Below are 17,262 nucleotides of genomic sequence, written 5' to 3'. Positions count from 1 at the left end.
ATTCTATAGCTATTAATTTTGGGGAGGAGCATCATTTCTCTAAAAAAGGAAAGTTCTCTAATCTGCTTTGAAGAGACCAGTTGGAAGATAATGGCTAAAAGTCTATGGAGATTCTCAGTCATCCAGGGCATGGTTGTCCCAAAGGTGCTTTTTCAGGAGGTAATTGGACTTCCTTGTTACTTCTTTGAAGACGTTTCATTTCTCATCCAAGAAGCTTCTTCAGCTCTGACTGGATGGTAAGAAATGGAAGGATTAAGCTATACAATTTGGGATGAACAGCCTTTAAATGGGGTGGGAGTAGGAAGGGATTTCCAGAGGGGAAAAAATTGCAGACTACAGGAACCATTTGCACCACTCAGGTGACCCTGAGGACACAGATAAGCGTCCAAGGGCTTCAACAACCACGGATGCAAATGACCAGCTGCCTGCAAGGAATATAAATCCTTCCATTCCCTACCATCCAGTCAGAGCTGAAGAAGCTTCTTGGATGAGAAATAAAATGTCTGAGGATGCCCTTGGGATTAGGGATGTTCAGTTTTGCATTTAGAAAACAGGTAGTCCTCAATGTGTGACCACACAGTAGGGGCAAGAATTTTCATTGCTAACAATATGGTCATTAAATGAGTTACCTCCAATTTTATGCTTTTGCTTGCCACCATATGTTGCTAAGCAAATCACTGTAGTCATTAAATGAATCAAATAATCATCAAGTGAAACCAGTGTCCCCCATTAATTTTACTTGTTAGAATCCCTCAGTGAAGATGATCACATGATCCCAGGATCCTGCAGCGGTCATAAACACACGCCAGTTGCCAAGCACCCAGAGTTTAATCATGTGACCACAGGGATCCTTGCGATTGTTGTAATTGCCTTTTCCCCCAGGGCTGTCCTAACTTTGAACAGCGGTTAAATGAATGGCCGTAAGTCAAGAACTGCCCCTAAATTTGAGCTGAATATATTTTTTCTTGCTGTGGAATGACTTCCTCCTCTGCACGCAGGATGCCCATTCTCAAGGGGAAGTGGTGGCCTGCCTGGAGAAAGGACTGGTGAAAGTGGCGGAGGACAACGAGCATCGCATCAAAGTCTCGGAGTCCTGCATGAAGGCGATTCTCCGAGTGGCGGAGCTGTCCTCGGATGACTTCCACCTGGACCGGCATCTCTATTTTGCTTGCCGAGATGATCGGGAGCACTTTTGTGAGACTGTAAGTTCCTGTTTAGCTTTCCTCTTCTTTAATCAAAATGCCCCTCTTCAGCCAATCTGGCTGGCTGTGCTGACTAGGCCAGACACTGGCCTAGGCATCTCTCCCGATGTCAGCTTGGGGGAGGCTGAACCCGTTCCCGGCACGTCAGGTGGGGAGTTGGTCAGTGGCTCCAAGCAGCCGTCCGAGAGGGATTTGGCTGAAGCACAGCTGCAGCAGGACAGCACCGAGGCTTTGGGGAAAGCATGCAGCCGCAGCCGGTCAGGGATGAGGACGAGCACGGATGACAAACCTGTGATATCAGGTGAAGCATTGTGGTATTTTATGCCTTTCCGGAGCCAGGGTTGGCATGGCCTCCGCATGATGCATCTGGCCTAGGGGCTGCTAGTTTGAGACCCCTGAGAAAGAGGAACCACCTTCTGCACCTGATCCAAGAACACGCAGGGCAGAGAAAAGGCAGGAGCAGAGAAGGTCAGCCCGACTACTTGTGAGGAGGTAGCCGAGGTTCTTCTTGATGGGCTGCAGCAGAAACTGGCTTTTTGGCACAGCAGACAGATGGGAGCTACGCTGGGAGCAATGTGTTCATTTCCTAGCTGTGTGTTCTCCGGTCGTTGTGATTCTTGCCTTGCTTTGGATTGACAACTTGCCTTGTGAACTCTGGGCCTTTCTTGCCTCGTGAAGTTGCCTCTTGTGTTGTGGATTTAATTTTGCCTGTTTATTTTGGTTGGGGCACTTTCAAGTGCCTTGGACTCCTCGGCCATTGTTCTGTGGACTAGCATTGGTCTGCTTATGGCTGGACTTCATTGGGACAGTTCTGGGTTTTTGGTGAAGGGAGTTCCAGGGGAACCCACTAAACCACAGTTGTGTGTGTGGGGGAGTGGGACAGCACACTGGCACTGCCTGGACTCAAAGTCTTTGACATGGCCTGCTTTAGGACGAGATTCCTCCACGGCATTTCCAAACTGTAGGCCAGCCTGGCAATTAACAGAAAAGAAAGAAGGAGGAGAAGAAAAAGCCCATAATATGGCTTGTATTGTTGCCAAGGAAACTATTGGACAGAGCTATGAAGGCAACAAAAAGTCAAGCTTGATTTAAGGAGGCTACTTTTTATTACAAAATAACAAACTTGATTCAACATTGATTTCATTTAACTGAGGATGCTACCTCGTAAATAACAACAGACTTGTAAACTATAAAGTACAGGATTATGATTAAAAAGCAGTCGGAGAAGTGCAATGAATAAAATATATATTAGTAAAATGGAGCGTAGCTGAAGTTCTAATTGGCTTTGACAATTGTGTTTCAGTCTGTCTATGAGTTTGTTGGAACAGCACCGTATTTTTCAGAATATAAGACGCACCAAGGTTTTGAAGAGGCAAATTAAAAAAAAGTGGGAAGAGGTTAAAAAGAAACAAAAATACTTTCACAGACTCTATATTAGAAATGCACTGATACAGGTCTGGAATAAAATTAGAGAAAAACATTACATGAAAATACCGACATGGCTTTCCACTATGGAAGCCATGACACATCCCAATACGCTAGATCTATCGAAAATGGTTAGATATACTGAAATTTTAGACAGCCAAGGGAATTTGAAAACAAATCCAGAATTAAAGGAGCAAAATATAAATATAGATTGGTGGCCATATCTCCAACTACAATCGAGATACAAAAAAGATGTAAAAGAATATGGAATATACACAGAATTACAACCAATAGATAAAATTTTAATTGGCCCGGAAAATAAATTCACAGCAAAAATTTACAAATATTTATTAGAAGTAACATTAGAAGAAGAAAAAGTTAAAGGTTGCATGATAGCGTGGGCCAAAAACTTTGGTTACAACATAGATCTAGTGGATTGGGAAAGAATTTGGAACACAAATTATAAACTAACACGATCAGCAGCCCTTAAAGAAAATATATACAAAATGTTTTATCGTTGGCATTTGTCACCAACAAGATTGGCTAAAATGTACCCAAACATGAAGCCGACCCGCTGGAAGTGTAAAAAAGTACAAGGGACTTATTATCACATATGGTGGACCTGCCTGGAAACACAAAAATATTGGATAAAAATTTGGAAATGGGTGCAAGAAATTACAGGAGAACAGATAAAATACAAACCCGAAATCTTTCTACTGGGAATAATCAAAGGGAAATATACAAAGAAAATTAAGTACATATTAACACATCTGCTAACTACAGCTAGAATAGCATTTGCCCAATGCTGGAAACAAAATAATTCCCCCACGGATGAACTAGTGATAAAAAAAACTTTGGATTGTGCAGAGATGGACAAATTAACGCTGAAATTAAAAGATAAAGAAGAGTTGGAATATTATGAAATTTGGAACAATTGGTACAAATGGCTGCAAAACAGGAACAAAATTAATTAAGCCAAAAACCCATATATATAAATATATATAGAACTATGTATAAAGTGTGTAAATATAGAAGCAAAATATTATATACATGTACAGGTATGATGACATAAGAATGTTGATATAATGACTGTAAGGTGTTGTAGAAGGGAAAAAAATAATTAAAAAATCTGTCGGGGGGGAAAAAGTTTTTGCACTCTGCAGACCTCGCAAAAATGACTCGTTTTTCACAAAAACAGGCCCATTTTTTTTTTGAAAAAAATATATGCACGAATAGCCTTTAGGAGGCTTGTAGGAGTGCTCCTGGGGGGTGGGAGTAGCAAAAACGAGCAAAACGGACCTGTTTTTTTGTCCAAAAATTGCCATGCATGGCCTTTAGGAGGCTTATAGAGTGCTCCTGGGGGCTGGGGGTGGGCAAAATTGAGCAAAAAACGGCCATTTTCTGCTCATTTCTGCCTTCCCCAGCTCCCAGGAGCACTCTGGAAGCCTCCTAAAGGCTATGCATGGCCATTTTTGCAAAGGGGACAGGGTTTTGGGAGGCCACAAATGCTGTATTCAGTGTATGAGACGCACCCAGATTTTCAACCTCTTTTCTGACGAAAGAAGATGTGTCTTATACTCCGAAAAATACGGTATATGGTGAATAACGGTATGTATCAGATTTTGAAAAGTGACTATAATGTAAATACTAAAATAATTGTTGCTTTATTTCACAGACTCAAGCAGGCGAAGGCAGAGTATACAAGTGTCTATTTAACCACAAGTTTGAAGATGCCATGAGTGAAAAGGTGAGTGCTGAATTCAGCCTTTTAGTCGCTGCCCCTTCCTTCACCCAAGGTTTGGCTTCTCAGTCACCTCTTGGGTTTCTCTAATCTATGCACCCAAGAGAGGATAAGCCAGCTGACTAACTAGAGTCATGAGTTCCCACACCGCAGTTGCTTATTCACACAAGCACCCTAAGCTCAAATAAATCGCCTTATGGCTTAAAGAGATAAGGTAGTTCATGCAACTTTTGAGACTGTGGCTGGATTCTAAAATAGGCTGAACCACAAATTCCCCAGTTCCTTTTGCGTCCACTCAGGCAGGTCTATGGAGATCATATTAGCTGGGTGGGAGGACAGTAGAAAGGAGAGGAGATTTAGGTGGAGGCATGGAGTCAGTATTAGGACATCTCTGTCTGTGCTTTGTGAACCAAGGGAAAGTTGCCCTGAATTGCAGAATGTAGCACAGGTAGACCTTGACTTACAATTGTAATTAAGTTTGGAAATTACAGTGGTAAGTTGTGGTGGCCATGAAGTGCATCCACCACAAGACCAGAGCCATTTTTTCAACCTTTCTGTGGCAGTGATTAAGCGATTGTGGCGGTTATTAAATGAAACACGTCAGTTGCTAAATAAACCCATTGTTCGCGATGGGCCTGGTTTTGCCTGAAACGAAGTAAACATCAGTTTGGGACAAAGATGTCATAAAGTCAACTTGTTGGACAGAGCAAGTTGAAAGAGCACCCTGGGCTAGTCTATTGTAGCACTTCTGTCCCTTGGTCTAGTGAAAGTCAGGATAATTTCTGAATGACAAAAGAGGTGGTGTATTGATATTAAGTTTGAGCAAAATTGTATGTTCCGGGGAATAAGAAAACGTTCCGCTTTCCTTCCAGATACATACTGATTCAGCCCATCCAGGGTTGGTCTACAGATAAATCTTTTGGAACAGGAGTTCATAGTTTCTCAGGGCCACTTCCTGCTCCAGAAGATTTATAACCAGAAAAAAAAAGGTTGTGCGATTCCCAAAAGAATTGGACTGATGTGATATAGAAAAATGGAGCCCTTTGTAACCATGGAGCATTTTGGGATCTTCTAATTCAGATGTGTCTTCATTTTTAATTGGTGCAAAATTTTAATTATGTCATAAATCAATATAAATCAAAGGTGAATGGTCAGTTGACTTGAATTCTCGCTTGTCCCCTTCAGTGTCGGGATGCATTGACCACTCGGCAAAAGTTGATTGCCCAGGATTACAAAGTCAGCTACTCCTTGGCCAAATCCTGCAAAAGCGACCTGAAAAAGTACCGTTGTAATGTGGAGAATTTGCCTCGTACCCGGGAAGCCCGTCTCTCTTACCTGCTCATGTGCCTCGAATCTGCTGTGCACAGAGGTAGTGTTCATCCTTTTTGCTCTTTTGTCAAACCCTAATTTGTGAACAGAACAGAACATACCATATGTTCCGGCATATAAGATGACTTTTTAACCCCAAAACAAAAGAAAAAGCAACGCCATCAAGCAAAAATCTGCGCCGCCACCAGCCCAGATGCTGGCCTTTCAATCGATAACCTCGGCGCTCCTTGCCTGGGCATGTGGATGGATGAGCGCTGGGATGGCTTAGTAAAGTCTGGCTGGAGGTCTGGAGGAGGAAGGTGCTGAGCTCAAACTACGAAAGCCCGGCAGCACGGAGGCCTTCAGTTGGCTCGCGGGCGCCTGAAAGTAGGGGGTCGTCTTATACACCCAGTCACCTTATATGGTGGAATATATGGTAACAGAAATCTGTGGGTGCAGCCCTGGTCACTGAGATGCATGCAGAATCCTTAGATAGCACAGGAGAAAAACACATTAAATAATAATATATTTTTTAACAAGTGTAGCATCTGAAATGTAAAAAAAAAAAACTTCAGAATTTTTTTGCATGAAAATCATGTCAGTCTCTGGAATCTGAAGGAGAGGAAGCCACAGGGAATTGACATCCCCCTCTCCCCCAAAAGCCTGGAGTGACTATATGGCTGTACTCTAGAAAGTGCATTTAGTTTAGAAAAATCCTTGTAAATGGGTGAGTTTAAAAAAGCATACTGTTCTGATCCACTGTGTCGTTCTGGTTCCTTGCACCTGACGGGACAGATGTTGGCATTGGTCAACAAAACATTTTTATCAGCCATTGTCGGAAGTTTGGCTATTTAGGCTATTTAGAGTATTAAAACCAATGTTATACTTTGAATTTAATTTGGAGCCGGACTTCTGATTGTCCCTGAATTAATATGCATAGTGCTGACACCAAAGTTGGGAAACCTTTAGTGCAGCATTTTCAAACTTGGCAACTTTTAGATGTGTGGACTTAAGCCCCCAGGATTGTGGGAATTGAAATCCACAGAAAGCTTGAAACGCTTCTTTAGATCCATTCATAATCCTGCAGAATTGTGACCTTCAAAACAATCAGAGCTTGATCTAAAGACTATTAATAGTTAAAGAGAAACTGACTAAAGAGGCAGCTTTATTGAAGACTTTAAGCCAATATCCACTGTCTTTGTTGGGAAGTATATGCAAAGTCATCCATCAGAAGACAATTGTGAGTTTCGGGGCATGTTTGAGCAGCTCCGTCTCTTCAAAAAAAGAGACCAATTGTTTGCCCTCTTGGAGCTTCTGTTCATAGGAGAAAATAGTGGCAATAAATCATGTCACGATTAAAAGAGAGCTCTGTGGTCCTTGGAACATGGATTTGGGATGTTCGTGAGGTTAGAGACGGCTACAAAGCAATTTCTAGAGATGTTGGATTCCAGGTCAGGCAAATGGAGGAGCACCTTGTTATTCTTCTGAGGACAGATCTTCCAAGATCAAGGGGCCCAAAGAATCCTGAGAATAAAGGATCTACTGGCCCTTATGTTGCTTGATCTTTGTATTCATGAGTCTACCAACAGGGCAACACCGAAGAACAGTCTGCATAGGAAGATATTAAGGATAAAATCTCTACTTTTTCAGAAACTGCATTTCTGCCTGTCTCAGATTTGCCAAAGACCCCCTGAATGACCCAGCAGGCAGTTGGAACAATATTGTGTCGGGAGCTGGGACTAACAAAAGCAGACTTTTGAGCCTTAATGAGAAACGCTGTGTTTGGAGACAATGAAACATTACATTTCAATAAAAGTGCCTCACTCAACTGTGAAGCATGCCAGTGGGAGTATCATGGCTTGGGGCTGCTGTGCAGCTCTCGATGGCTGAGTGAGCAATTGATTCTGGATAATAACCAGCAAATTCTGCAGGAGAATGTCAGGCTGTATTTCTGTGAGATGAAGCTTACACAGATGTAAGTGATGCAGCACAACAACAATTCCCGGTGTTCAAATGAATCTGGCAGTTGGCTGGGCCAAAAGGGATTTTTGCATTTTGGGAGGGCAAGTTAAAGCCCTGACTTTTAACCCACCTGAGATGCTTGTAGTGTCACCTGACATGAGCAGCCATGCAAGACAAGCTCCAGATATCAACCAATCAAGGTATTTCTGTATGACCATACTACATCTATGCTAAAATGCAGGATTGCATCATTGCCAGTTGCAGGAAGTCTGTCCAGTAAGTAAATCTAAAATTTCACGCACTTTCCCCAACAAAGACAGTAGAAGTTGGTTTAGAGCATTTAATAAAAAAAGGGGCAGACTGAAAACAAAAACGTGTTCAGATATGTATGTGAGTAATTTAAAGCAACGCTCTTATTAGGAAAAGGTTCAAGCCTGAAAAAACTAAAAATGCCGATAGCTGGGTTGGTGCCTGCCTCAGCTCTATTCCTTTCACTCAGTCAAGTCATCCTTTTTTATCAGCTTTCTGATGCTGAAATTGGTGCATCCTATATATACCAAATGCAGCCATTTTTGGCCTCCCGAAGCTGAGGCGTTTTTGCCTTTCCCCAGCCTCCAGAAGCACTCTGCAGGCTTCAGCAGGGCTGGGGGAAGGCAAAAATGCCTCAATTTTTGTGAAAAATGGCCCATTTTTAGCAAAAATGGGGCTGTTTTTGCCTTCCCTGAGCCCTGCTGAAGCCTGCAGAGGGCTGCTGGGGGCTGGGAGAAGGCAAAAAAATTTTTTTTCTTAGTTACCTCTTCGAAACCTTGGTGCGTCTTATACACTGGTGCGTCTTATAGTCCGAAAAAATATGATAAATGTAAAATTTCCAAGTGGAAAATCCCTTTCCCAATTTTTGTTATTGCAACAAGAGTGTCTATGTAATGCACGAGTCCCAGCCAGAGCAATTCTTCTGATGTGCCATTCCAACAATCCAAGGCCCATGATGACTTGTTCATTGCTGGGATTCTATTCCACCTTCCTTGAGTCTCCTCTGATTTGTCCTAGGCCGGCAGGTAAGCAGCGAATGCCAGGGAGAAATGCTGGACTACAGGCGGATGCTGATGGAGGACTTCTCCCTGAGCCCAGAAATCATCCTCGGCTGCCGCACTGAGATCGAGCACCATTGCTCGGGGCTGCATCGAAAGGGCCGCACTCTGCACTGCCTGATGAAAGTGGTTCGGGGAGAGAAAGGCAACTTGGGGGACAGCTGCCAACATTCAGTAAGCTTTGCATGGGGTGGGGGAGTCTTCACCTGCAATTTCCTCACAGGGGGATGCCCTGTTTGGTGCTTGCTGGATTTTAGCATCTTGGGCATAATCTTTTCCGGCTTCTGTGCAGAAAGCAGTGGGCTGTTTGGAAGGAACTCTTCCCATTAAAGCAACAATCATTCAACTTTGCCACTTTGCAGACTGGCTGAGGGGAGGATGATCTTTCTCTCTCTCTCTCTCTCTCTCTCTCTCTCTCTCTCTCTCTCGCTCCCTCTCCCTCTCCATCTCTCCCTCTCCCCCCCCTCTCTCTCCATCTCTCCCTCTCTCGCTCTCCCTTCTTTATTCTCCCTCTCCTTCCTTCCATAACATAGGTAGTCCTCGACTTATAACCACAATTGAGGTTGATACGCCTGCGTCTGCCAGAAACTGGAAGACCAGTTGGTGTTCCGGTTTTCGGCACGCCAGCATGTGCATGTGCGTTCCGGTTTGGCCACTCAGTGCCAAAAAGGTTCCCCATCACTGATCTATACCAAACATAAAAACCAGGAGCAGCTAGCCTGCATTCATTCATTCATTCATTCTCTCTCTCTCTCTCTCTCTCTCTCTCTCTCTCTCTCCCTCCCTCCCTCCCTCCCTCCCTCCCTCCCTCCCTCCCTCCCTCCCTCCCTCTCTCTCTCTCATACACACACACACACACACACATACACACACACACACACACGAGGCACACAGACACACACACACGGACGGCTGTGTGAATGTGGTAGCTTAGGTTCAGGGTATGTTCCCTTGGTTCTGCTCCATGTAGCCGCCACCTCTCCTATTCCGGTGCATACATTATCTTTCTGGCACAGTATTTCCATTCGGTATTTCCAAATACATCCTAGTTGCAGGAATTAACAACGATAAAAGGGAGCAACATTAATCTTTTATCACTGCTTTCTCCCTCTTCTTCAATAACAGACTCTTAGTCTGCCAAGAACTTGCTGGTTGTACATAAAAGGAGGGCCCTGATCATTTTATGTTTCCAGCTGGGGAAGGATAAACAGAATCAAGATTAAAGAAAGGAAGCCAAAGAATTGTGTGTCTGAAATGAAAACTTCCTCCTGCTTCGGTGTGTTGTACCTTGGGTGACGAGAGCAGTAGATTTATTTCCCAGACAGACACAGATGATGCTGGTGTCCCCTGCAGGCTTCCATTGTTGGGTACACACCTCTGTTGGATAGGTGCATTAGTGCAAGGAAGTTGGTGGTTTGGTACCTTACGACTGTCCAGATTTTCTGGATAGGTTTTCATTCAGGTACTTTGCAACATATCAGCTGGGAAAGGAGTGGCTGGGATGCAGCTCGGCTGATCCCCTTTGGCCACCCTTCCTGGCAGCACTTGGGTTTTCAGGAAGAATTTTGCTTCCAAAGAATTAGGGAACTCTTTTAGCTTGCGAGGATTTGGAAAGATTGTGGTTTGATTGCAGTGCCAAGTCCACAACGAACAGGTGGCTGAATCGAGAAGTAGAATGTTCAAAGCTGACATTGTTTTCCTTAGAAAACTGTCAAGTGATAAGGCTTTTTAAATAAAAATCTGCTTCCTTACAAGAACCTTTTACTGAATTCCTTTCTTTCCAGGAACGGGTAATAGGATGCCATAAGCTTTGAGATTTCTTCAGAACTGCACTCAGATTAGCTTTTTTGGGAAACTGGCCATCTTGCTGTTAATGTTGCACTGTATTAAACTGGAATGTCAGTATGTTTTCTATAATTTGGGTCCGGTGGCTTATATTTTGCTTTCTTCTCATCCCAAATGAAATAACTAAGAGCACTAAATTCCTAGGCTGTCATTCACCTCAAACATCCTTTACTTGAAAGCTGTTTCAGATTTGGGAGGTTGCAACTTGCATTCATGAGTGGAATTGGTGGGGGGGGGGGGAAGACCACCGTCCTAGAGTGCCCAGCACAGCTTCGCCCTGCCCACCTGCCTTGTCAGTTCTAGGAAGAGAAAAAGACCCAATGCAACTAAGGTGGTTCTGGTTGTTCTCATTGAGATTAATCTTAATTGCATAATGAGTGTGGTAGAGTGTAGTCTGGATTCCAGAAGGGCGGGGCTGCTTTCCAAAAGGCAAGGGAAGGGTTGTTCGGGGAGAGTTAAGGCTCCTTCCTGGTGATTCTTAAGAGTATATCTATAGTAATACAAGTAGTTGTTTTCGTTTGGTAAGTTTTCCGTCTATAGGTGAGGAATAATAACTGCTCAGAAGTAACTCCACATGGAATGGAATAGAATAGAAATGTGGAATAGAACAGAACAGAACAGAAATATGAAATAGAATAGAATAACTTTATTGTCACTTTGAATATTACACTAATTGGCATACATTAAAAATGAAATCTAGTTGCATACAGCTCTTAAAGGGTCACCACCTCCAATTTTACACTACATAAAGATTGCAAGATAAATACATAAATGCAAAATTATGTATATACCTACATATATTATATGACATGCAGAATAGCCACATTTGTCTTGGTTCCTGGGGCCTGACAAAGGGGATGGTACTTTGGGTCGCAAATGCCTGGATCTTGAGATGTTGTGGGGTAGCCTGACCCTTTGCCTGCCTGACTTCAAGTTTCCTGCTGCAAATGAAAGAGCAGAACTACAAAAAGTCGGGTGTCTTACCTAGTCCAAAGTCCAGCCGTTTGCTCTTGATTGGGTTGGGCTGGAAAAACCCTTTGCCCAAAGCCACCTCTCCTTTGGGGGGGGGGGCTATGGGCCACGTTGAAGTTGCAAGGAATGGGTGACATCCATGCTTCAGAATCATGGCCTCCTGGATTTAACTGGTGGCGAGACAGCTGCTTGTCCCAATGAGGATTCTGGATCTTAACTTTTGTTTCTTCTCCCTCCTTCAGCTTCAGACGCTGATCCAGGAGGTGGACCCTGTGGCGGATTATCGTATCGATCGAGCTTTGAACGAAGCCTGCGAGTCAGTGATCCAAACGGCCTGCAAGCACATCCGTGCCGGAGATCCCATGTAGGTGGCCAAGCCCTGCCCTTTTTTGCCCGCACATGTTTCTTTGGGGTGAGAGGGACCCACAGAGAAAGGGACGGATTCCAGGTGGTCTCTTGCAGAGGGAAGATTTGGACTAAGAAAGATTAGAAGAGATTGGTGCTGTGATGATTGTGATTGTGGCCCTTGTGACCTCTAGGCTGGAATACTGCAATGTGCTCTACATGGGGCTGCCCTTGAAGAGCATCCGGCGACTTCAGCTAGTCCAGAATGCGGCCGCGCGAGTGATTGTGGGTGCACCTCGGTTCGCCCACATAACACCTATCCTCCGCGAGCTGCGCTGGCTACCTGTTGATCTCCGGGTGCGCTTCAAGGCGCTACTTACCACCCACAAAGCCCTTCATGGTAGTGGATCTGGGTACTTGAGAGACCGCCTCCTGCCAATTACCTCCTCGCGACCCATCAGATCGCATAGATTGGGCCTCCTCCGAGTTCCATCTGCCAGTCAGTGTCGACTGGCAACCACGCGGAGGAGAGCCTTTTCAGTAGCAGCTCCGACCCTTTGGAACGATCTCCCCGTGGAGATTCGTACCCTCACCACCCTCCAGACCTTCCGCACAGCCCTCAAGACCTGGCTATCCCGTCAGGCCTGGGGTTAAAGATTATAATCCATCCCCGCCCGAATGATGAATGTTGCTTTATTCTTTTAATTATGTACTGTCCTATATGTCATTGTATGTATCCCCCTCCTACATAAGTTGTAAGCCGCCCTGAGTCCCCTCAGGGAAAAGGGCGGCCTATAAATAAACTTATACAATACAATACAATGATACGTTAATGGCATCTTCCTGGCCATTTCTACATCCCTCACTTATCAAGGAAATAAACCATCTTCTTCTGATTCAGAGCGGGTAGTGGTAAAATTTGAAGAAAGCCTCTGAGGGATAAAATGGGCTGGGATTTGTATAATTTTATTCTACATTTAGTCCTTGAGTTACGATCACAATTGAGCCCAAAGTGTATCTTGCTAAGCGAAACATTTGTGAAGGGAGTTTGTCCCATTTTACGACTTTTCTTGCCACAGTTGTTAAGCGAACCACTGCATTTATTGTTAAATGAATCTCGATTCCCCATTGACTTTGTTTGTCAGAAGGTCACAAAATCTGACCACATGACTCCAGGACAAGGCAATGGTCATAAATTGAACCAGTTGCCTAGCATCCAAATTCTGGTCATGTGACCATAGGGATGCTGCAGTGCTCGTAAGTGCAAAAAACAGCCAAGGGCAACTTTTTTCAGTGTCGTGCTGTTGTACCTTTGAACGGTCACTAAATGAACTGTTGTAGATTGAGGATTACCTCCCTTTCTGCCTATCTTGTTAAAAGAAACTGGGAGATTCTGATTTTTAGAGGCAATTGGTTGCCAAGAGAAGAGAGATGCGGGGATTTTAATGCCGCTTCAAGTTGGTGTTGCGGATAAGCAATATAGGGAAAGGGTGGACCAGAGAGAGACCTTCATCTAGAGAAGGCTCTGTGGTTGCAATGGGCAGCCAGTTTGTGGGCAGGTTGGTTCGCCTGCCTGCCTGCCAGAGGCTGGCGGTTAGTAGGACCTAATACAAGAGTGTCAGAGATGCTGTATTTGCAAGGGCAACAACGGAAAGGAGGGCGGATGAGGAGGGAGGAAGAAAGGGTAAAACAGAGAAAGCAAGGGTGGGGAACCTAGAATAGGAGAGAGGATAAGAAGGATTAGAAGGGAGGAGGAGAGGGGAAGAAGAAAGGAGGAAGGAGAGGAGGAAAGAAGGCAGAGAAGGGAGGTTGAGAAGATGGAAGGAGCAAGGTTGCTGCAAGATAAGATGAAGGCACGGGGCAGCAAGAACTGAATTGTGTGTGTGTGTGTGTAAAAATAAATATAGAGACTAATAATGAATAGACAAATGTTAAATAGCAACTATAAAATGTATATGTGTGAATGAACTTGAAATGAAAAAATAAACTTTTTTTAAAAAAAGAAATGCTGTAGTTGCGGTCTTAACTTTTCTCTTTCTCCTGTAGGATTCTTTCTTGCCTCATGGAGCACTTGTACACAGAGAAGATGGTGGAGGATTGTGAACACCGGCTCTTAGAGCTTCAGTACTTTATTTCACGGGATTGGAAGTGAGTGCACGGGGAAGGGGCGTTGAGGCGCTTTGCTTGTGACTCTGAGACTTCCTACCTGGTCCATGGCTGCTGTGGGGAGCCAAGCCACCCAGAAATCTCACGCTGATGCTCTTTGGGCCCTCCTAGGTTGGATTCCGTCCTCTACCGTAAGTGCCAAGGAGATGCCTCTCGACTTTGTCACACTCATGGTTGGAATGAAACAAGCGAGATTATTCCTCCCGGAGCCATCTTCTCCTGCCTATACAGACACGCTTATCGCACAGAAGAGCAGGGAAGAAGGGTAGGTATTATCCCATCATCTTCTTGACACATCTTGGTGCTTCTCAGAGAATAAATAGGCTTTGGGAGCATGCAGTGGGTTTAGTTCCTGAAGTACCATATTTTTCAGAGTATAAGACGCATCTTCCCCCCCCCCCCCAAAAGAGGGTGAAAATCTGAGGGCATCTTATACACTGAATACGGCATTTCTGGCCTCTCGAAACCCCACTCCCTTTGCAAAAATGGACGTGCATAGGCTTTGGGAGACTTGTAGAGTGCTCCTGGCAGCTGGGGATGGCAAAAGTGAGCAAAAAATGGGCCATTTTTGCTCGTTTTTGCCCCCTCCCCAGCCCCCAGGAGCACTCTACAAGCCTCCCAAAGCTTCTCCATGCCTTTCCCCCCCCCCCCTGCAAAAAAATGAGCCATGCAGAGGGTTTAGGAGGCCTGCACAGTGCAAAAACTTTTTTTAAAAAAATTATCTCTTCAAAATCACGGAGCATCTTATTCTCCGAAAAATATGGTAGTCTTTGAATGTTCCTAAAGGAGAAACTGAGCAGAAGGTCTGGGAACATCTGGGAAGAGAACGCAGTGTTTTGCTGGACTAGTTGCTTGGATCTTTACACCAGCCTTCTTGGCTGGGAAGCTCCATGTGCATATTAGGATGTTCATGGGAAAACCTACAGATTTTTATTTTCCTTGCCTCTATAATGAGGCAAGGATCCACCGGAAGGAGGTCAAGAGCTGTTAGTCCCTGGGAGAGACTTCATAATGCAATGTACTTCCATATCAGAGGATCCCAGATTCAACCTTGGCATCCCAGGTTCAACCTTAGCATTCAGGGAAGCCTACTAGCACCAAAATGGAAGGGGGGGGGTCGTGCATGCATGCGGGGTGGGCATTGGATTATGGATATCTGCACGCACGCTATTACATGCACGCATGCACTTTTGGCACCCAAGGGGAAAAAGGTTCACCATCACCGCTGTAGAGTCATCTGGATTTAACAAACCCAGATGACTCTACAAGTAGACTCTACAGACCTTTTGCAATTAGAGATTGGGTGTGGGGACAAAAAAGTTGGAAAATTGTATTTTACCCATTTTACGGGAAGATCTCTCTCCCGATGTTACAGAGGAGTAACTGAAATTGTGGGAGGGGAAAAGATTTGGCAGACTGTTGCTCAGCTGTGGAGGTGGGTTTGATCAATTTTTTCTTGTACCAATAACACCTTGGTTACATCATTTTCTTGCAATGTGCTTGAGATCTGGGGAAACTGAACCATAACTGCCTCCAAGAAAGAATGGATTTTTGAAATGAGATTGTGGCATTTTGTAGATTAAAAAAAAATCATACAGTCAGCTTTATAGAAGAAACTTATAAAAGACCAGAGGATTAATGGAGCATCTCTTATATTCCTTCCCTGCTTCCTTCCCCAATAAATTTGGCTATATTTAACTTAGTCTTAATTTTTTAGAACATTAGTTTCAATCTGATTTTTGTATTGTCCATTAGTTGAGTCTTCTGCTGATATATGACTTTATTTTCTATAAATAGACAGTTTATCTAGCCATGTAATGTTTGTGAGACTTCTCGGTGTAAACAGCCTCCTAAATGTAAGATAGAAAATCTGGAATTCTGAGCACTTCGATACAAGCACAAATTAGAGATTGGATCTATTTTTAGCTACCTACAACAAGAATTGCAGCTTGACCCAATTGATTCAGTTGCTGCCTTCTGATGGTTTATTTAAGTACTTTCTGATTAAATAAACATTTGAGCTATTCAAATATCAATGAAAGTAAGAATTGGAAGGGGACTGCAAAAAAAGGAAGACTCAGAAGAGACAATGTTTTGACCTGGTACTGGGTTTGGCCAAGAACAGCTGGAGAATTGGTGTCTGCTTCTGGAAGAAAAACACAATTTTTTTGAGTGGGTGGGTTTGTTCATCAGAAATGTCCATATCCGTCTTTCGTAGTTATCCCGAGAATGCAGAGCGGAAGTACAGCGAATTCTTCATCAGCGCGCTTTGGATGTGAAACTAGATCCAGCCCTTCAAGACAAGTGCATGATAGATTTGGGGAAGTGGTGCAGTGAGAAAACAGAAACTGGACAGGTAACTGTGGCATTCATTCTTTTCAGAATTAGATTAGATTAGACTAGACTGGAATTGTTATATTTGGGGGCTAAGCAGTGGTAATTACCTGAAAATATCTCGACTTTTAAATAATGTGTCAATATAACTTTTCTTCAGGTTTAGAATATGAGCATTTCTGTAACCTACTGCTTTGAATAGAAACCTGATTGCTTGTGGGGCCATGTGTTGGTTGAAGAGAATTTGTACAAGTTTGAAAGCGTGCAAATGAAAGTAAATTAATAGGTACCCCTTGAGTGGGAAGGTAACAGCATTCCATACACCTTTGGCATATAGCTATTGTGGCCACATGACCAGGGAGATTGTCTTCGGACATCACTGGCTCCCTTGGCCAAGAAATGGAGACGAACACCATGCCCTGGAATTGGACAGAACTGGCAGGGAAACCTTTACCTTTACTGTACATAGTAGAAAAATAGCACAGTTGACAAGAGAACTGACTCCAGCAACCAGGACAGGGAGGCGATCACACAGATACTATTTCGTATTTTGAATACTGTCCTTGCTGTTTTTACAGTGCAGTTAATACTACAGGTGGTGTTTGGTTAGCAGCCACCCATTCCGCAACCACATAAAATTAGAATGGTGCGAGATGAGTCGTGGTTAGGACCTGTTCTCAAAATTCTGGTCATTGCTGTCACACAATTGTAATCTGCATGCTTGGCAACCAGCTTGCGCTTATGAGAGTTGCGACATCTGCAGTCAGGTGATTGCAATTTGCGACTTTCCCTGCCAGATTGCCCCAAGCCAAATCAATCGTCAATTCAGCAGGAAGTAATAAGGAAAGGGGAGTTGTGAGATTGCTGGTCAAGA

The 17,262-nt window shown here is 43.9% G+C and overlaps 1 protein-coding gene across 2 annotated transcripts in view; it reads left to right on the top strand.

The window, feature by feature from the left end:
* GLG1 (golgi glycoprotein 1) overlaps positions 1-17,262 on the top strand; it is an 86,840-nt gene that overhangs the window by 43,612 nt on the left and 25,966 nt on the right. For both annotated transcript variants that reach the window (XM_087729024.1, XM_087729025.1), the window contains exons 5-12: positions 999-1,202; positions 4,303-4,374; positions 5,554-5,737; positions 8,686-8,900; positions 11,786-11,907; positions 13,935-14,036; positions 14,166-14,319; positions 16,273-16,410. In XM_087729024.1, the coding sequence (XP_087585150.1) occupies positions 999-1,202; positions 4,303-4,374; positions 5,554-5,737; positions 8,686-8,900; positions 11,786-11,907; positions 13,935-14,036; positions 14,166-14,319; positions 16,273-16,410 (1,191 nt within the window). The remainder of the gene's footprint in view (positions 1-998; positions 1,203-4,302; positions 4,375-5,553; positions 5,738-8,685; positions 8,901-11,785; positions 11,908-13,934; positions 14,037-14,165; positions 14,320-16,272; positions 16,411-17,262) is intronic.

Source organism: Thamnophis sirtalis, unplaced genomic scaffold, assembly GCF_051295495.1.
Source record: "Thamnophis sirtalis isolate CommonGarterSnake01/CBP01778 unplaced genomic scaffold, rThaSir2_p1.2 scaffold_14, whole genome shotgun sequence".
NCBI classification, from domain to species: Eukaryota; Metazoa; Chordata; class Lepidosauria; order Squamata; family Natricidae; genus Thamnophis; species Thamnophis sirtalis.
The sequence above is the reverse complement of the archived record's forward strand: the minus strand, read 5'-3'. Positions and strand labels throughout refer to the sequence as shown.